Source organism: Salmo salar, chromosome 06 (assembly GCF_965601325.2).
Source record: "Salmo salar chromosome 06, fSalSal1, whole genome shotgun sequence".
NCBI lineage: Eukaryota > Metazoa > Chordata > Actinopteri > Salmoniformes > Salmonidae > Salmo > Salmo salar.
Window position 1 is genome coordinate 14,381,432 of NC_138296.1, and position 21,285 is coordinate 14,402,716.

At 43.7% G+C, this 21,285-nt stretch overlaps 1 protein-coding gene across 3 annotated transcripts; it reads right to left on the minus strand.

The window, feature by feature from the left end:
- Positions 1–587: 587 nt before the first annotated feature.
- LOC145879736 (uncharacterized) lies at positions 588–20,777 on the minus strand. Of its 3 annotated transcripts, none has more exons than XM_082976086.1 (4): positions 20,404–20,777; positions 19,298–19,388; positions 17,878–18,004; positions 588–3,920 (listed from the first exon to the last, which is right to left on the minus strand). In XM_082976086.1, exons 2-4 carry the CDS (start codon positions 19,380–19,382, stop codon positions 3,554–3,556), a joined length of 579 nt encoding a protein of 192 aa, XP_082832212.1. In that variant the 5' UTR covers positions 19,383–19,388; positions 20,404–20,777; the 3' UTR covers positions 588–3,553. The 3 variants fall into 3 exon arrangements, with proteins under 3 accessions (XP_082832212.1, XP_082832211.1, XP_082832210.1); XM_082976085.1 differs by having other exon boundaries at positions 17,878–18,007; positions 20,404–20,762; XM_082976084.1 differs by lacking the exon at positions 20,404–20,777 and having other exon boundaries at positions 17,878–18,007; positions 19,298–19,394.
- Between the last annotated feature and the right edge of the window lie 508 nt (positions 20,778–21,285).

The following is a 21,285-nucleotide window of genomic DNA, read 5'->3' on the forward strand; positions in this document are numbered from 1 at the left end:
GAATAACCAGAGATGATCCAGATATCCAGTATGTAGAGCAGGTTTACTGTAATGTTAATGAATAACCAGAGATGGACTAGAGGTTTAGTTTAAATTAGAACTTCACATTGTTGAGAACCTTCATTAGTATGATATGATTGTTTTATAAACTGGGTTGTTCGAGCCCTGAATGCTGATTGGCTGACAGCCGTGGTATACTGAATCAGACCGCATACCAGAACATTTATTTGTACTGCTTTAATTACGTTGGTAACCCGTTTATAATCCCATTAAGGCACCTCGGGGGTTTGTGGTATATGGCCAATATACTACGGCTATGGGCTGAAGCCAGGCACTCCACGTTGATTCTTGCATTAGAACAGCCCTTAGACGTGGTATATTGGCCATATACCACACCCCCTCAGGACCTTATTGCTTAATTATAATATAATTCTGAAAGTACCTATTTAATTATCATCCATATCTATCTAAAGAGAACTGTTGATATGTAAAGAAAGCATGTGATTGGGATCACATTATTTCGTGTACAATAATGGCTTGTACTATTTCACTGTATGATTAATTAAAACAACAACACAATGACATGATATGTTCAATATATTCATATTTTATCGTTACAATATTCAATAGTGTTATAAACTTGCATCTTACTACGAGGTACAATAACATTTGAGTCATTAATATTTTTGCCAGCAGGTGGAAAGAGAAGAGAGAAACATATTGTAATATGCTGCCATGTTGTGGCTCAAACAGTTGTATTATGCTTCCACCTTGTGGCCCAAACAGTTGTAATATGCTTCCACCTTGTGGCTCAAACAGTTGTAATATTCTTCCACCTTGTGGCTCAAACAGTTGTAATATGCTTCTACCTTGTGGCTCAAACAGTTGTAATATGCTTCCACCTTGTGGCTCAAACAGTTGTAATATGCTTCCACCTTGTGGCTCAAACAGTTGTAATATGCTTCCACCTTGTGGCTCAAACAGTTGTAATATGCTTCCACGTTGTAGCCCAAACAGTTGTAATATGCTTCCACCTTGTGGCTCAAACAGTTGTAATATGCGTCCACCTTGTGTCTCAAAGAGATGTATTTCAACAGTATATACTGAGTGCACAAATCATTATGAACACCTGCTCTTTCCATGCCATAGACTGACCAGGTGAATCCAGGTGAAAGCTATGATCTCTTATTGGTGTCACCTGTTAAACTCAACTTCAATCAGTGTAGATGAAGGGGAGGAGACAGGTTAAAGACAGATTTTCAAGCCTTGAGATAATTGTGGCATGGATTGTTCATGAGTATATTTGCCAGCAGGGAGAAAGAGGAAAGAGTTGTATTTCAACAGTATATTTGTAAAGTAGTGCTGTAGTACCTTACTCTGTATTTTCAGTATTTACTAGGGGTGAAACGGTACGTGTATTCGTAATGAACTGTTCAGTACAGGGTCCACGGTGCACGGGGTTGGGTACGCAGTGTGAACCGAACAATACATTAATCATATATTACAGCTAGGAATATATATATATTTATATATTTCGTAGTAAAAAATATATTATTGCATAAACCAATGGCGTATAAATTAATGTGGGAAATATACCCACATAGCAATAAAGTTGTCTTAAAAAAAAATGTATTTTGTCTCGTAGCTGATTAGTTATTTCACTCCAGCAAGAACAGAGCTGAGAGATCGTCGTAGCAGCAATTAGCTTATGAAGGAATTAGCAGTTAGCTAAATGCAAAGGAGCAACATGGCAAGCATTGGCGAGCCAGGGCACCGATATGTGGCTGACTCCGGTAGGGCTAAAGAAATGAACGCAGCGATAGCAAAATTCATAGCGGCAGATGGTTGAGAGATACCTTGAGCAGAAAGCTGCGGTGCATTCTACACTGACTGATCAAGCTGTGAGGAAGAATGTCAAAGATATTGTGACTTTGTCTGAAAATGACATAAGACTAGCAGAGGTGCAAACCTCTCAAAACAGTCACAACACTGACATGCACTGAGAACATTCCATCAGTTTCCATGGTCCTGCCTATGAAAACAATGATCCTGAAATCAATGGTGGCATCTGATGAAGATGAACCCGCAGTAAGGGATGTCAAGACTGCTATCAGAGTTAACCTGGAGCCTAGATATGCTGACCCTGGTGTCCAAGACTTCTTACACAAGAGCACCGCTTTGGAGCCTGGTTCAAGTCCCTGCTGCACCTGGATGCTGCTGCTCGTCTGAGAGTCTACAATGAACTCACAGCAGAGATTGTGACCAATATACAACAGGTATTGTATTTATTTTAATGTGACATTTATTATTTTATTATTTAGTGATTTAGCAATTGTCATAATAGTGTCTGATATACATTTCTAACAACAAATCATATTTTTAAAGCCACTTCAGAGAGAGTAATTTTAATCTAATTTGGTTCTGCAGGGTCAAGCCACAGATGCCACAGGAGCCAACCCCTCTCCAGAGACGGCAGACGACAGGGGTTCTCCTCCAGAAAAGAAGTCTGCCATGGCTGAGCTTTTTGGGGAGTTGTTCACGACCCAGGAGCAGGGAACCAAGTCAAAGGTCATAGAGGACGAGGTGACCTCATACAGGGAAGTGGACTGTATTCCCCTGGATGCTGATCCACTTACATGGTGGAAGACCAAAGAGTTAATATACCCTCATGTTGCCATGTTAGCAAGGCGCTACCTGGCTGTGCCTGGGACCTCTGTCCCTAGCGAGAGGGTATTCTCCACAGCGGCTGACATTGTCACAGCAAGCCGATCTGTGCTCACTGCAGATCATGTGGATAGACTGATCTTCTTAATGAAAATCTGATAATGTTTTTATTATTTAAGTAACCAGTCTCAAGTGGTCCTATTTTGTTTAAGGCACTGCTATGTGACTTAATTTTGAAATATGCTGCTGGACTACACACTCTTGTTGAAGTTCTGTTTTAAATTACTATTTTATTTCATGTTACAAGGCAGGACCTGCTGTTTTTTGTTGTCCCTTAGTTTCCATATGCTCCTGGGAATTCAAGCTACCCATGTTTACTATTATAATAAATGGAAAATCTAAATACAAAGTATATATTTCTCAGGCATTTATTTTGACGATGTTTTGAAACCGTACTAAACCGTGACACCACTGTAACGTATCGTACCGAACCGTAAGTTTTGTGAACCGTTTCACCCCTAGTATTTACAGATACTATACACAGACATATTGTGTATAGATACACTTATTATAGTATGAGATGATGAATCCAATGATAAGAACATTTCTAGGCTACATTATGTCCATCACACATCAACACAAATCATCAATCACAAATGATAATGTTAATGAAAGTTAGTGTACTGTATCTCTGTTGTCAGTACAAAGCTATCATCAATTATGTGTTGACCTGGTTCAGAGAAGAGTGGTGATGTAGTTGAGACTAAGGACAATAGCTATATTGATAACTATAACGATAAACTATTCATAATGATAAAACATTGGTGAGCATCCACACTAGATTAGTTTATTGTTTATCTTTTGTACAGTACACCTGTCAATCATCTGACTAAGGCCTAGGGACCCTCCTTCCTCTAGTTCCTGTGGATCCTGTGGATCCTGAACCCGTGCCGTTTTCCCGGTCTGGAGTCCTCATCTGTACCCTTATCTGTGCCCTTGGTGGTGCCCTCACCTCTCCTCTTAACAGTGCCCTCATCTCTGCCCTCAGTGGCATCCTCAGCGGAGGCCGGGGAGTGACCCTCCGTACGGGGCGTTGAGGAGGGGTCCACACAGGGGGCCGGGGGAGTTTCCCAGCCTGCAGGTCATCTACAAAGCCCTCAATCCTGTCGAACTTGGAGCTGAGCCTTCCCAGCTCATCCTTTAGAGAGTTAAACTGTTTGTAGAGATCCCCCAGGGCCTCAGACAGGGGCTGAATTCTGGAGAGAGAGAGAGAGAGGGATAGAGAGAGAGAGAGAGAGAGAGAGGAGAGAGAGAGAGAGAGAGAGAGAGAAGTCATGTCACTGAATTGCTACCCACTAGGCAAAAACTGGTTGAATCAAAGTGGTTTCCACGTCATTTCAACCAAAAAAACCTATGTGATAATGTTGAATCAACGTGGGAAACTGATTGGATTTGAAAAATGTCATTAATTAAAACCGCTACGGGATCGGTGTCCCTTATACGGGACAGTTGCACCTCAGTATGCTATATGTGACTAGAATGGTGTTGTAACCAACAGCCGACTTTCTGGGACATAGACATGTCTTATAACGGCAGAAAGCTTAAATTCTTGTTAATCTAACTGCAGTGTCCAATTTACAGCAGCTGTTACAGCTAAAAAATACCATGCTGTTGTTTGAGGATAGTGCACAACAACAAAACACTTTTATCATGGTAACTGGTTTGGTACATTCACCTCTGAAGGTAAATAATGTACTTACATTCAGTAATCTTTCTCTGATTTGTCAACCTGAGGGTCCCAGAGATAAAATGTAGTGTAGTTCTGTTTGAAAATCTATTTTTATATTCAAATGTAGGAATTGGGTTTTACAGTTTGACCTCTGGCTACATACCCACCCCGCCCGGCCATCTAGATGTCTGAAGGTTAGTGTCTTTTCTGTAGGGAAGCTAATGATCCATCATGCATGACATCCCTGGGAGTATGCAAACTTAAATGTTGTATTACCATAGCATTTTTATATGTTCTCTATAGTTATGTATTTGAAAAACTATTCGTCACATTTGGGAAAACTCCTGATATATTTGATACAAAATATTGTGTAGTGATGTAATTCTTCACTGGATCGGTCTGAAACTTTGCACACACACTGCTGCCATCTGGTGGACACCATCTAAATTACATCTAGAATTCGACATCACTGTCTGGCCTTTCACTTGCATTTAAAAGATGATGCAACAAAAAATGTGGGGAAAACAAATGTTTTGTTGTTTGTATTATCTTTTACCAGATCAAATGTGTTATATTCTCTTACATTAATTTCACATTTCCACAAACTTCAAAGTGTTTCCTTCCAAATTATATCAAGAATATGCATATCCTTGCTACAGGTCCTGAGCTACAGGCAGTTAGATTTGGATATGTAATTTTAGGCAAAAATTTCAAAAAAGGGTCCGCTCCTTAAATTAATACAAGGGAGTCTTTTTTCATCCGACTTTTAACCTACATTTTTTGTTGTTGATTTCTCGTTAGTTGACAACTAAATCAAATTTAAATCGAAACTAGACATTGAACTAATGTCTGTGCCAAGTGGGTAGGTGCTGGTGGTGCAGCTGGCTTGTAAGCAGAGGGTCACTAGTTCTAGCAGTGGTAGGAATAGGAACAGTGAAGGAAGCTATACTGTTAGCAGTACAGTGGTGCCGGTTACAGAAGTCAGTAAGGGAACAGGGACAGTGAAGGAAGCAATACTGTTAGCAGTACAGTGGTGCCGGTTACAGAAGTCAGTAAGGGAACAGGGACAGTGAAGGAAGCTATACTGAAGATGGCGCCAATGGCAAGGCCTTGCGTCTAGCTCTTAGGAAACTTTCCAGTATTTTGTTTGTTTATGTACTATTTTTTACATTATTAGCTCAGGAAATGTTTTGGCTCATTATATATAGCCGTGAAGCAATATTGGAGATTAGAGCGATGGTAACTCACCAGAACTACCAGCATTACGACCAGGAATACGACTTCACTGAAGCAGATCCTTTGTTCGCTCTTCCCAGAGCAATTGAACTATTTCCAGAGGCCGACCCAAAACATCGGCGGCGGAGGAGAGGCAATTGAGGCAGCAAGGCTGGTTCGACATAGGAGGCGCGCACACCTCCCCCCACTTCAGAGTATATTACTCGCTAATATTCAGTCTTTGGATAACAAAGATAACGAGCTCAGGGCAAGGATTTATTTTCCAGAGAGACATCAGGGCCTGTAACAAACTTTGTTTCACGGAAACATGGCTCTCTCGGGATACTCTGTCGGAATCGGTCCAGCCAGAGGGATTCTCAGTCCATCGCGCAGACAGGAATAAATATCTCTGCGGGAAGCTGAAGGGCGGAGGTGTGTGTTTCATGATTAATGACTCATGGTTTAATTGTAGTAACATACAGAAACTCAAGTCCTTTTGTTCAACCAACCTAGAATACCTCACAATCAAAAGCTGACCGTATTATCTCCCAAGAGAATTATCTTCAGTCATAGCCACGGCCGTTCATATCCTGTTAGGGATAGGGTGCAGTATTTTCACGTCCGGATAAAAAAACGTACCCAATTTAATCTGGTTATTACTCCTGCCCAGAAACTAGGATATGCATATAATTAGTAGATTTGGATAGAAAACACCCTACAGTTTCTAAAACTGTTTGAATGGTGTCTGTGAGTGTAAGAACTCATATGGCAGGCCAAAACCTGAGAAGATTCTATATGGGAAGTGCCCTGTCTGACCATTTCTTGTCCTTCTATAGCCTCTTTATCGAAAATACAGGATCTCTGCTGTAACGTGACATTTTCTAAGGCTTTCATTGGCTCTATGAAGGCAACAGAACGTTGAATGATAGCTCTGCAGTCTCTGGGCGAAAAACAGCAGGGGTTTTGGTGAGTGGTCCTTCTGAGGACAATGACACTGGTGCGCACGTGCATGTGATGACTCCATGTTTTACTTTCAGTGTTTGAACGGATACAACATCTCCCGGTTGGAATATTATTGATTTTAAACAGCGTTTGACATGCTTCGAAGTACGGTAATGGAATATTTTGCATTTTTTTGTCACGAAACGCGCCGTCGCGTCCCCCTTCCTATAGTGACTTGAACGCACGAACAAAACGGAGCTATTTGGATATAACTATGGATTATTTGGAACCAAAACAACATTGGTTGTTGAAGTAGAAGTCCTGGGAGTGCATTCTGACGAAGAACAGCAAAGGTAATCCAATTTTTCTTATAGTAAATCTGAGTTTGGTGAGTGCCAAACTTGGTGGGTGTCAAAATAGCTAGCCGTGATGGCCGGGCTATATACTCAGAATATTGCAAAATGTGCTTTCACCGAAAAGCTATTTTAAAATCGGACATATCGAGTGCATAGAGGAGTTCTGTATCTATAATTCTTAAAATAATTGTTATGTTTTTTGTGAACGTTTATCGGGAGTAATTTAGTAAATTCACCGGAAGTGTTCGGTGGGAATGCTAGTCACATGCTAGTCACATGCTAATGTAAAAAGCTGTTTTTTTTATATAAATATGAACTTGATTGAACAAAACATTCATGTATTGTATAACATAATGTCCTAGGAGTGTCATCTGATGAAGATCATCAAAGGTTAGTGCTGCATTTAGCTGTGGTTTTGGTTTATGTGACATTATATGCTAGCTTGAAAAATGGGTGTCTGATTATTTCTGGCTGGGTACTCTGCTGACATAATCTAATGTTTTGCTTTCGTTGTAAAGCCTTTTTGAAATCGGATAGTGTGGTTAGATTAACGAGAGTCTTGTCTTTAAAATGGTGTAAAATAGTCATATGTTTGAGAAATTGAAGTAATAGCATTTCTAAGGTATTTGAATATCGCGCCACGGGATTCCACTGGCTGTTGAGTAGGTGGGACACAAGCGTCCCACTGGCCCAGAGAGGTTAACACTTTTTTTGTTACTACATGATTCCATATGTGTTCTTTCATAGTTTTGATGTCTTCGCTATTAATCTACAACGTAGAAAATAGTAAAAATAAAGAAAAACCCTTGAATCAGTAGGTGTTCTAACACTTTTGACCGGTAGTGTATGTAAGATTGCTGTTCATTGACTACTGCTGTTTTATAGCTCAGCATTCAACACCATATTAACCTCCAAGCTCATCATTAAGCTTGAGGACCTGGGTCTGAACCCCCTCTGTGCAACTGGGTCCTGGATATCCTGACGGGCCGCCTCCAGGTGGTGAAGGTAGGAAACAACACCTCCACTTCGCTGATCCTCAACTCTGGGGCCCCACAAGTGTGCATTCTCAGCCCCCTCCTGTACTCTCTGTTCACCCATGACTAGGTGGCCAAGAACGCCTCCAACTCAATCATCAAGTTTCAGATGACACAACAGTAGTAGGCTTGATTACCAATGATGACGAGACAGGGAGGAGGTGAGTGCTCACAACCTCTCACTCAACATCAACAAAACAAAGATCATCGTGGACCACAGGAAACAGCACAGGGTGCACCGCCTTATCCACATCGACGGGACCACAGTTGAGAAGGTGTAAAGCTTCAAGTTCCTTGGTGTACACATCACTAACAAACTGAAATGGACCACCCACACAGACAGTGTGGTAAAGAAGGCACAACAGAGCCCCAGGAGGCTAAAAACATTTGGCTTGTCACCTAAAACCCTCACAAAATTTTATAGATGCACAATTCAGAGCATCCTGTCGGGCTGTATCACCACCTAGTACGGCACCTGCACTGCCCGCAACCGCAAGGCTCTCCAGAGGGTGGTGCGATCTGCCCAACACATTAATGGGGGCAAACTACCCACCCTCCAGGACAGCTACAGCACCCGATGTCACAGGAAGGCCAAAAAGATCATCAAGGACATCAACCACCTGAGCCACTGCCTGTTCACCCTGCTATCATCCAGAAGGCGAGGTCAGTACAGGTGCATCAAAGCTGGGACCGAGAGACTGAAAAACAGCTTCTATCTCAAGGCCATCAGACTGTTAAACAGCCATAACTAGCACATTAGAGGCCGCTGCCTATAGATATAGACTAGAAATCACTGGCCACTTTAAGAAATGGAACACTAGTCACTTTAATAATGTTTACATATCTTGCATTACCCATCTCAAATGTATATACTTTATTCTAGACTATTCTACTGTATCTTAGTCCATGCCACTCTGACATCGCTCATCCATATATGTATATAGTCTTAATTCATTCCTTACTTAGATTTGTGTGTATTGGGTATATGTTGTGTAATTGTTAGATACTACTTGTTAGATATTACTGCACTGTTGGAGCTAGAAGAACAAGCATTTCTCTACACCCACAATAACATCTGCTAAACAAGTGTATGTGACCAATACAATTTGATTTGATTTGCTGTTAACAGCACAGTGGTGCCGGTTACAGAGGTCAGTAAGGGAGCAAGGACAGTGAAGGAAGCTATACTGCTAGCAGTACATTGGTGCTGGTTACAGAGGCAGAGGCCCAGCACATCTACACAGGAGAGGAACAACAGAGTGGGAATTGTCTAGATCGGGCCCCTGTCATGAAAGGGTCAGTCAATGAACTATGGGCCTGTTTCCCGGATACAGTCCTGCAATAAAAAAGCAAGATCAAAGGAGAATCTCCATTGAAAATATTTTTTGGTCCAGAATAAGGCTTCTGTTTTGAACTACAAATGCAACTGAAATGTTAGTGCACTAAATTATGACACCATGAAGTCTACACACTGCTTAACACACTGCTTTACACACTACTTTACCCGCTGATTTACACGCTGCTTTACACAGTGCTTTAAACCCTGCTTTACACATTGTGAAAGCCCAACTACAATCTAATGGGATGAAACCAACGTAGTCTGTACATTGCTTTACACACTGATTTACGTGTTGCTTTACACAGTACTTTACACCCTGCTTTACACATTGTGAAAGCCCAACTACAATCTAATGGGATGAAACCAACGTAGTCTATACACTGCTTTACACCGCTTTACACACTGCTTTACGTGTTGCTTTACACAGTGCATTACACCCTGCTTAACACGTTTGTGAAATCCCTACTACAATCTAATGGGCCACGCTGCTATGAGGCTAGAATATATTAAAATAAAATATGATGGAAAACATCTCATTGTGTCAGTTTGCAGGAAACATCAGGACAGAAGACATGGGAAACTAGAGCCTCATTAAACATCAATGACATTCTTCATCAATGAGAGATGTTTTCTGGCTTAATGTCAAGCTATGTTATTGTGCACTGCAGCCTATCAAGGCACACACACACACACACACACATACACACACATACACACATACACACACACACACACACACACTGAGTGTGCACTGCAGCCTATCCAGGCCTGTTATTGGAGAGTGAGCACTTACAGTAAACATGCTGGTACACATGTGTGCTATTGGCTGCCTGCAGCACTCAGAGTAGGAACACTGAGTCTCTCCAGGACTGGTTGGATGGCTGCTAGCTAGTCGTTTTTGATGTCTCAGCCAGAACTCTCAGTTCACCATCCAGAGCAGAGTGCTGATCTGGGATCAGGTCCTCTCTGTCCATATAATATTATTCATTACGATCTAAAACTGATCCCAGATCAGCACTCCTCACTACTCTGAGATGCTTTGTGTTTACAGGCCCAGGAGGCTGCTGCTGTTACAGATCTTCTAACTGGAACTTTCCATACTGAGGTCATTACCGAAAGGTTGCAAGATCGAATCCCCGAGCTGACAAGGTAAAAATCTGTCTGTCACGAGCGGAATGAACAGTTTAAGGAGTGAGTCAAACGCAGGAGACTGAGGTCCGTTGGAACAATCTTAATTTAATAAATCCACAGGTAAGTTTCACATACGGCTGGGAGCATAACAGTCAGAAAAATGGACAAAAAGAAGCTCCGTTCAAAAAGGCAGACGGGGCGCAGCCCGGCAACCCTAATGCCTAGATAATAAAAGTAACACCACACGTAACAACGAACAATCCCGCACAAAATCCTAGCTAAACACAGACAGACTAAATAACCCCCCCACTAATGACAAAACACAAAACAGGTGCAAACAAAAACCAGACATAACTAATAGACACTGAAACACAGATCGGTGGCAGCTAGTAGGCCGGCGACGACGACTGCCGAGCGCCGCTCGACCGAGGAGAGGCGCCCCCTTCTGTGGATGTTGTGACACTGTCTTTCTGCCCCTAAACAAGGCAGTTAACTCACTGTTCCTAGGCCGTCAGTGTAAATAAGAATTTGATCTTAACTGACTTGCCTAGTTAAATGAAGGTAAAATAATAAAATAAAAAAATTACACATACAGTGCATTAGGAAAGTATTCAGACCCCTTCACATTTTGTTACGTTACAGCCTTATTCAAAAATGAATAAATCGTTTCCCCCCCCCCCTCATTCTACATACAATACCCCATAATGGCAAAGCAACATTTTTCTTTGCAAATTTAAGGGTCTCCCGAGTGGGGCAGTGGTCTAAGGCACTGCATTGCAGTGCTAGAGGAGTCACTACAGACCTGGTGTCGATCCCAGGCTGTATCACAACCGACCGTGATTGGGAGTCCAAAGGGCGATGCACAATTGGACCATCGCTGTCTGGGTTAGGGGATGGTTTGGTCGGGGCGGCTTTACTTGGCTCATTGCGCTCTAGCGACTCCTTGTGGCGGGCCGGGCGCCTAAGGGCGGACCTCAGTTGTCAGTTGAACTATGTTTCCTCCGACACAATTGTGCGGCTGGCTTCCGGGTTAAGCAGACAGGTATTAGGAAGCACGGTTTGGTGGGTCATGTTTCTGAGGTTTGGCAGGTCATGTTTCCGGAGCCCGGAGGCAAAATTGGGGAGAAATAGGGGGTAAAATATATATTTTTAAATTAACGGAAATAACCATTTACGTAAGTATTCAGACCCTTTACTCAGTGCTTTGTTGAAGCTCCTTTGGCAGTGATTACAGCCTAGAGTCTTCTTGGGTATGAAGCTACAAGCTTGGTACACCTGTATTTCGGGAGTTTCTTCCATTCTTCTCAGGTTGGATGGGGAGCGTCTCTGCACAGCAATTTTCACGTCTCTCCAGAGATGTTTGATCAGGTTCAAGTCCGGGTCTGGCTGGGCCACTCAAGGACATTCAGAGACTTCTCCCCGAAGCCACTCCTGCGTTGTCTTGTCTGTGTGCTTAGGGTCGTTGCCCTGTTGGAAGGTTAACCTTTGCCCCCAGTCTGAAGTCCTGAGCACTCTGGAGCAGGTTTTCAAGGATCTCTCTGAACCTTGCTCCGTTCATCTTTCCCTCGAAGCTGACTAGTTTCCCAGTCCCTGCCATGGAAAAACATCCCTACAGCATGATGCTGCCACCACCATGCTTCACCGTAGGGATGGTGCCAGGTTTCCTCCAGATGTGACACTTGACATTCAGGCCAAATAGTTCAATCAAATAGTTAAATCAGACCAGAGAATCTTGTTTCTAATGGTCTAAGAGTCCTTTAGGTGCCTTTTGGCAAACTCCAAGTGGGCTGTCATGTGCCCTTTGCTGAGGAGTGGCTTCCGTCTGGCCACTCTACCATAAAGGTTTTGATTGGGTGAAAGCTGCATAGATGGTTGTCCTTCTGGAAGGTTCTCCCATCTCCAAAGAGGAACTCTGGAGCTCTGTCAGAGTGACCATCGGGTACTTGGTCAACTCCCTGACCAAGGCCCTTCTCCCCCGATTGCTCAGTTTGGCCGGGCGGAAGAGTGTTGGTGGTTCAAAACTTCTTCCATTCCATTCTTCCATTTACAGTTTTTCCCAATTGCTAAAACACAATTTTGCAAACTAGGCTGGTTTTATCAAAATACTTAACAGAATTCACAAAACCACACACCCAAACTGCAAAATACCTCATATATCCTGCAAAATGAAGCACAGCAACCAAAACTACATATAGCATTATCAAAATCAAACGTTTGCACGAAATGGCACACTCTTTCATATTACCAGATTTTTGTCTAACAAACTACATACTGTTGGGCATAATTGTCACGACCTGACCAGTGAAAGAGGTCATTTGCCATAGTAGTATGGTCAGGGCGTGGCAGGGGGGTTTGTTTTGTATGTATTTTGGGTTTTCTGTTTCTATGTGGGTTTTTCTAGTATTCTATTTCTATGTTTTGTTTTCCATGTTTTGGCCGGGTATGGTTTCCAATCAGAGGCAGGTGTCTTTCGTTGTCTCTGATTGGAAGCCATACTTAGGCAGCCTGTTTTCCTTTGGGGTTTGTGGGTAGTTGTTTTCCATTTTGTCTGAGTACCTTACGGAACTGTTGGCTGTCATTTTGTTATTTTGTTTAAGTGTTCTTATAAAATAAAGTAAGAATGAGCAATCTACACACTGCGCCTTGGTCCCCTTTCAACGACTCCTTTGGCAATAATGAAAAGCACTCTCATCTTTAGTATGCTTTGCCATAATACTAAAATAGTTCAAATTGTAGAAAATTCTTCAGATGCACAGAAATATTTGCAGATACACACATGCTGTTGAAACATTTTGTTTTTTATTTTTCACCAAACAAGTCAGTGCAACATATGCCCACAGATATATTTACATTGGAGACAAAAATATGCTCACAAAAAGACAGTAAACTGAAAAAGAAAATTGCAGAAAAAATATATAGAAAAAAAAAGAGGCAAGACAAATAATTAGGCAGCATCTTACCGCACAGCTGCGTCTGGCCACAACGCCTCGTCCACATCACAGGCAAGATCTTCGATGGCCAGACATCGAGGGAAGAAGCGCCTTGAGTGCGTTATCCATCCCTGAATCGCAACCACATCAATCTCATCACATGCCTCTTCCATAGCCTGCACAAGAGGCATGCGCACAAAGGGCTGCCGGTCATATACCTTCCACCGCTATGCTGAAAAGAACACTTCTATGGGGTTCAGAAATGTTGAGTATGGTGGGAGGTATTGCACGAGAAATGGTGGGTGGTCAGCAAACCAGTTTTGGACTGGGGCTGCACGATGAAAGCTCACGATGTCCCATACTACAACGTACCGGGTTCTTTGATGGTCTGCTGCATTCATACGCTCTGGTGGTATGAGAATGTTGTGGAATCTGTCCAGAAATGTGAGAATATGGGCTGTGTTGTATGGTCCAAGTTTGGCATGACGGTGGAGGACACCATGCGTATTGGAGATGGCAGCGCACATTGTGATGTTCCCACCACGTTGGCCAGGAACATCTATAATGGCTCTGTGGCCAATGACGTTTCTCCCCCTTCTTCTGGTCTTTGCTAGGTTGAACCCAGCCTCATCTATAAAGATGAACTCATGTGGGATTGCATGAGCATCCATTTCCAGTACTCCCTGAAAACAAAGAACAAAAGCAGTCAATATGGTGTTATCCAGTACACTGGGAAACAATGTTGCATGTAGTGTACTGCAGTCAATATTGTACTTACATCCACATATGCTCGTCTGACCTCTTTGTTTCTTTGAGAGTCTCTCTCAAACGGCACCTTATAAAGTTGTTTCATTCTGATTTGGTTTCGCTTGAGAATGCGAGCCAATGTGGACAGACTGACTCGTTGAATGTTGTTGAATATGGTGTTGTCTTGGATGATGTGGTTTTGAATTTCTCGTAATCTGATTTCATTATTTTCCAAAACCAAGTTTACAATGCCAGCTTCCTGTACCCCGGTGAACATTTGGCCCCTTCCTCCACCATGGTTGCGTCTCTCAGTCCTTTAGAAAAACTAAAAAAACTAAAATATAGGGCTTGGACAATGCAGCTTTGTCACGCCCTGGCCATAGAGGGGGTTTTATTCTCTATTTTGGTTAGGCCAGGGTGTGACTAGGGTGGGCATTCTATGTCCTTTTTTCTATGTTTTTGTATTTCTTTGTTTTGGCCTGGTATGGCTCTCAATCAGGGACAGCTGTACATTGTTGTCGCTGATTGGGAGCCATACTTAGGTAGCCTGTTTTCCTTTGGGTTTTGTGGGTGGTTATTTTCTGTTTCGTGAGTATTACCTGACAGAACTGTTTGGCTGTCATTTTGCTTATTTTGTTTAAGTGTTCACTAGAAATAAATACATGATGAGCACTATCCACGCTGCGCCTTGGTCTACTCTTTCAGACGGCCGTTACAGAACCACCCACCTTCAACGGACCAAACAGCGTGGTATGGAGGAGCAGAGTGTTCAGGACTCCTGGACTTGGGAAGAGATACTGGACGGAAAGGGACCCTGGAGACAGGCTGGAGAATACCGCCGCCCGCCGGAGGAGATAGAGGCAGCGAAGGCAGAACAGCGTTTCTGGGAGGATCGGCTGGCACGGCAAGAGGAGGAGAGGCAGCCTATAATAAAAAAAATTGGGGGGGGGCACACGGGACGGTGGAGCCGAGGATGGAACCAGAGCCAGTCGAGGTGAAGTTAGAGGTGAGCGAAGGGAGCGAAGCAGAGACAGTGAAGGAGTTGATGGGGAGATTGGAGGAGAGAGCTATGAGAGAGCTGCTGTGTTGGTGCATGAGGCACGACATTCGCCCTACGGAGCGTGTCCTCGAATTGATGTCACCTGAGTCAGCTCTCCATACTCGTCCTGAGGTGCGTGCTAGCCATCTGCCAGCCCCACGCACCAGGCCTCCTGTGCGCCTCCCCAGCCCTGCACGTCTTGTGCCAGCTTGGCGCTCCAGAACTCCAGTGCGCCTCCACAGCCCGGTGAGTCCTGCACCCGCTCCATGCATGGTTTCCCCAGTTCGCCTGGAGAACCCAGTGCGGCTTGAGCCAACTCCCCGTGCTTACCGTGGTGAGCATTTGACTGGTCAGGCCCCGTGCTATGGGGTGATGCATACGTTGTCGAGGCCGAGCATCCACAGGCCGGTGTGCTCGGTGCCAGTGGCCCGCATTTGCCGGGGAGAAGCGGGCACCCAGCCAGTACGGGTGGTGCCAGTCCTGCACTCGAGACCGCCAGTGCGCCTCCACGGCCCAGTGTATCCGGTGCCTGCTCCCAGAGCCAGGCCTCCTGCAAGTCTCCCTAGCCTGGTGAGTCCTGTGCCTGCTCCCAGAGCCAGGCCTCCTGCATGTCTCTCCATCCTGGTGCGTCCTGCGCCAGAGCCGTCCGCCTGTCCGGAGCTGCCAGAGCCGTCCGCCTGTCCGGAGCTGCCAGAGCCGCCCGCCTGTCCGGTGCTGCCAGAGCCGCCCGCCTGTCCGGCGCGGCCATAGTCGCCCGCCTGTCCGGCGCGGCCAGAGTCGCCCGCCTGTCCGGCGAAGCCAGAATCACCCGCCAGTCCGGGGCCCGCGGCGAGGGACCCCGCTCTAGAGGCGCCACCAAAGTGGGGTGAGCCAGTGGTGGAGCAGGGTCTGCATCCCGCCCCTGAGCCGCCACCACGGATAGATGCCCACCCGGACCCTTCCCTAGAGGTTTAGGTTTTGCGGCCGGAGTCCGCACCTTTGGGGGGGTACTGTCACGCCCTGGCCATAGAGAGGGTTTTATTCTCTATTTTGGTTAGGCCAGGGTGTGACTAGGGACTAGTGACTAGTGACTAGGCCAGGGTGTGACTAGGGTGGGCATTCTATGTCCTTTTTTCTATGTTTTTGTATTTCTTTGTTTTGGCCTGGTATGGCTCTCAATCAGGGACAGCTGTACATTGTTGTCGCTGATTGGGAGCCATACTTAGGTAGCCTGTTTTCCTTTGGGTTTTGTGGGTGGTTATTTTCTGTTTCGTGAGTATTACCTGACAGAACTGTTTGGCTGTCGTTTTGGTTATTTTGTTTAAGTGTTCACTAGAAATAAATACATGATGAGCACTATCCACGCTGCGCCTTGGTCTACTCTTTCAGACGGCCGTTACAAGCCTAAAGACATTTCCCCCACAGTAGAGTAAATTCTACAGGAAATTTGTGCAGTTAGTGTATGACATCAGCCATTCATGAAGTAAACAGGTGTCACCCAACTGATACACTATGACATGGGGTGTACTACATAGTGTGAAAGAAATTTTGGTTACATACCTGTACTCCAGTCTACATGTCCGCATGACACAGGCGACAGTAAAACGGCTCAAGTTGGGCTTCACTCTCTGTCCAGCCTCTCGCATTGTCAGCCCATGGTTGATGACATGATCAACTAAGGTTGCTCTAATTTCATTTGAAAGTTGTTGTCTTCTTTGGCCATGAACTCCTCTACCAGCTCTACCCCTACCTCTCACTCTTCCTCCCCTTCTCATTCTCACCCTCCCTCTTCCTCTTCCTTTCTCTGCAACGGCTTCCATTGTTGTTGTAAAACAAAAGGTGCTCACCTGTGGTCTTTCATAGTGCTTACTTCCTGATTGAAGTGGTAACAATTAACCATTGAGGTATTTGGCCAGGTGGCACATGTATTGGCCAATTAGCTCATGTAGTGTCATTTTGAATGGCAGTGTTTTGAAATGGCAAACATGTGACTTTATGTCATATTGTTGTGTCTTATGTAGAGAACCGTGTGCAGTGCATTTAAAAAGTGCCATTTTGAATTGCAAAATGTGTGTAAAGCAGAAAATGTGTTTAGACTTTTGGAGACTTCAGAAGACGTTTTGCTCTCTGTGTGTCAGTTTAAATAATTGTGCTGTGCATGTCATTATAGTGTGTTAGTAATTGGAAAAACTGTAAGAAGGATGGAGGCCACTGTGTTCTTGGGGATCTTCAGAAATTTTGGGGTACTCTTCCCCAGATCTGTGCCTCGACACAATTCTGTCTAGGAGCTCTACGGACAATTCCTTCGACCTCATGGCTTGGTTTTTGCTCTGACATGCAACTGTGGGACCTTAAGTGTGTGCCTTTCCAAATCATGTCCAATAAATTGAAGTTACTACAGCTGGACTCCAATCAAGTTGTAGAAACATCTCAAGGATAATCAATGGAAACAGAATGCACCTGAACTCAATTTGGAGTCTCATAGCAAAGGGTCTGAATACTTTTTACATTACATTTGCAAAAATGTCTAAAAACCTGTTTTTGTTATGTCATTATGGGGTATTGTGTGTAGATTGATGAGATTATTATTTTCTAAATCCATTTTAGAATAAGGCTGTAATGTAACAAAATGTGGGAAAAAGTCAAGGAGTCTGAATACTTTCCGAATGCACTGTATATCAATTGTTTAGCTGGAATGGAATGTTCGTATCCTGATCACTGTATCTCTCTTTCATATCTCTCTTTCTGACACGTGGTGATGATGTCACCTACCTGACGTATTCTGGCAGGACAGAGGTGTGATCGTTGATCAGCAGGTCCTTCACTTGGTTCATGATGGCATACTTCCAGTTGTCCAGCACCTGGGTCAGGTTGGAACAGATCTTCGTCTGGCTTTTATCTGCTGGAGATGACATGGGAATGTTCATTCACCCCTCAGAAACAGAAGGTAGATTATACTGTACTGTACCACTGGCTGATCATGTCTTGAAGATAATAAGCTATTAGAACACAATATCATTCAATATTAATGGATGTATAGAACATACTGCTGGAAGTGTGCTACATAAGAGACTCTACAAACACATACAGGAAGTAGATACATACTGGTACTGTGTCTGGTCTGCCTTACCTCTATCAAAGAGACTATACACATACAGGAAGTTGATTACATACTAGGACTGTGTCTGGTCTGCCTTACCTCTGTCAAAGAGACTATACACATACAGGAAGTAAATTACATACTAGTGATTGTGTCTGGTCTCCCTTAACTCCCTTACCTCTACCTTTACCAAAGAGTCTTTACACGTACAGGAAGTAGACCACATACTATTGACTGTGTCTGGTCTATCTTACCTCTATCAAAGAGACTCTACACATACAGGAAGTAGATGACATACTAGTGACTGTGCCACTAGGCTACAATTCCATTTACTTTTGATACTTAAGTATTTTTAAAACCAAATACTTTTAGACTTTTACACAAGTAGTATTTTACTGGGTGACTTTTAGTTTTACTTGAGACATTTTCTATTAAGGTATCTTTACTTTTACTCAAGTATGAGAATTTAGTACTTTTTCTACAACTGTATACATGAAGAACATTACATACTAGCAGGGGCGGTTCGGGGGGGGGGGGGGGGGAGCAGGGGGACCAGTGCCCCTGTGACAACAATTTTGGACCCCCTTAAAGTATGAAATAATTTTTACATTACTAATTTTTGCTATCGTTAATTTTTTACGTCCGTTATTAGACAGTGGCAACGCGGAACACTAATGATTATGAACACTAATGATTATGAACATGGTCTTTTGCCTGCTAATGCCTGCAATGCAGTGAAGAAAATGATATGACAACAATAACGTCTAATGTAACTGGCCCCTCTAACAGTACAACTGGCCCCAGCTTGGCCCCCCCCCCAGTTGAAATGGTCTAGAACTGCCACTGCATACTAGTGATTGTGTCTGGGCTGTCTTACTGTACCTCTATCATAGAGACTCTACACATACAGGAAGTAGATTACATACTAGTGACTGTGTCTGGTCTGCCTTAACTCTATCAAAGAGACTCTAAACATACAGGAAGTATATTACATACCAGTGACTGTGTCTGGTCTGCCTTAACTCTATCAAAGAGACTCTACACATACAGGAAGTAGATTACATACTAGTGACTGTGTCTGGTCTGCCTTACCTCTTTCCCACTCTGATGTCTCCTGCTTCCACTTCTGAGAGACACACAGAGAGAGCAGGGACACCAGGGCTACAGCCCTCCTCATCGTCAACTTCATCAGAAAAAACATCTTATGTTATTGGTCACATGCAGCAAATACAACAGGTGTAGATTTTACAGTGAAATGCTTACTTATGAGCTCATGCCCAACAACAACATCATTATCAGTCATTCAACCCCTCCACTATGTCTGACAGAGACAAGTCTACATGTGAGGATCTGGAACCAGTGTCACCTCAGGACAACCTCTCAGTGACAAGGGGTGCAGAACACAGTACAAACATCATACATGCTGTACTGGTTTTTATTTGACCTTTATTTAATTAGGCAAGTCAGTTAAGAACAAATTCTTATTTACAACAACAGCCAAGGAACACTGGATTAACTGCTTGTTCAGGGTCAGAATGACAGATTTTTACCATGTCAGCTCGGGAATTCGTTCCAGCAACTTCTTGGTTCCTGGCCCAACTCTCTAACCACTAGGCTACCTGCTGCCACTTCCTGTTTACAGCTCATAGTTGATGACTAGATGAGATTGGACCTGGTTCTATAGATGGTTAGTCTGTGTCTTTGTAGTCCAACACTCAGACCCGAGTGATGATTATTAGAGAGTCTCTCTGTGCAAAAGCAGATAAAACACCATCATTATGTGATTGGTTTAACTGGAAGTTGTTACTTCAGCTTGGCAAAGAATAACCCCCCATCAGTTAGATGAAGAATCAGTATAATATCTGAAGTTGATGTGATGTTAGCCTGTCATATTATTTACACATTCATTCATCTCAGACTAGTTCATGTTCACATTCCATTTGACATGCAGATATCCAGTGGATGATGGTTTCACAATAGAAAACCTTTTCCTCTGTAAATACATCTAATATCAATCAATCAATATTGAATATTGATCACTATTAACCAGTGATCTCTGCTAGTGTATCTGTAGGTACTCAATAAATCAATCAATAAAATGTATTTATTTTTACATCAGCTGATTTCACAAAGTACTATGCAGAAAACCAGCCTAAAACCCCAAACAGCAAGCAATGCAGATGTAGAAGATACTCTACCTGACTGTGAAGCTGAGCTGTCTGCTGGTTTATCCTCAGACCAGATTAGACCAGATTAGACCAGACTAGACCAGATTAGACCAGACCAGACTAGACCAGACCAGTGTGAGGTAGTAATCCAGTATGACTGAAGCTCTGCAGGAAAACAGGATGTGGACAGCTCTCTAATAAACTCCCTAAACCATCCCCCACCTGCTGGGCTCCTCCCCTTTATAACCAGGACACCGCTCTGTAAACGCACACGCACACGCACACACACACATACACACACATACACACACAAACACATAGTTCCCCCTCCACACGCGCACACACACACACACACACACACACACACACACACACACACACACACACACACACACACACACACACACACACACACACACACACACACGGAAAGAAAGAAAGAAATGCTGGTCTGGAGGTCTGTAGTGTTACAGTGAAATGACATCTCTAAAGGCTGTCTGGTCCCAGATACAGTGGAGGTATTTGATGTGGAAGCAGCACCCCTTCCCCTTTTACCCCTCTCCTCCTTCCCCCTCCTCCTTCCTCCTCCTCCTCTTCCTCCAGTACTACATTCCTGCAGCCTACAGTAATCATCTGTGGAACATCTGGGCTCTGCCTGCAGTCCGACCAGCTCCGACCCCTCTCTAATACAGTTTTCACACTACTGAACTGAACTGAACTGAGCCAAACCAAGCCGAGACAAGCTGAGAGGTTAACCCAGTCTTACAACCAGGGAATCACATACACACACTGGCAGATCATGAAGTTATAATCAAAACATTATTCAGCCAGTAAACTTAGGAGAATAATACGTTACATCATTGTTTGAGTCGAGTCTGAATCATGTGATGGAGGAATGAAACATGTAACAAT

Excerpts from the sequence above, each read along its gene's own strand:
- LOC145879736 (XM_082976084.1), bottom strand. The coding sequence starts at position 19,394 with ATGAAGTTGACGATGAGGAGGGCTGTAGCCCTGGTGTCCCTGCTCTCT. Across the intron at positions 18,008-19,297 it reads GACATCAGAGTGGGAAAGAG|CAGATAAAAGCCAGACGAAG; the intron begins GTAAGGCAGACC and ends TGTCATCTCCAG. Across the intron at positions 3,921-17,877 it reads GTCCTGCCAGAATACGTCAG|AATTCAGCCCCTGTCTGAGG; the intron begins GTAGGTGACATC and ends CTCTCTCTCCAG.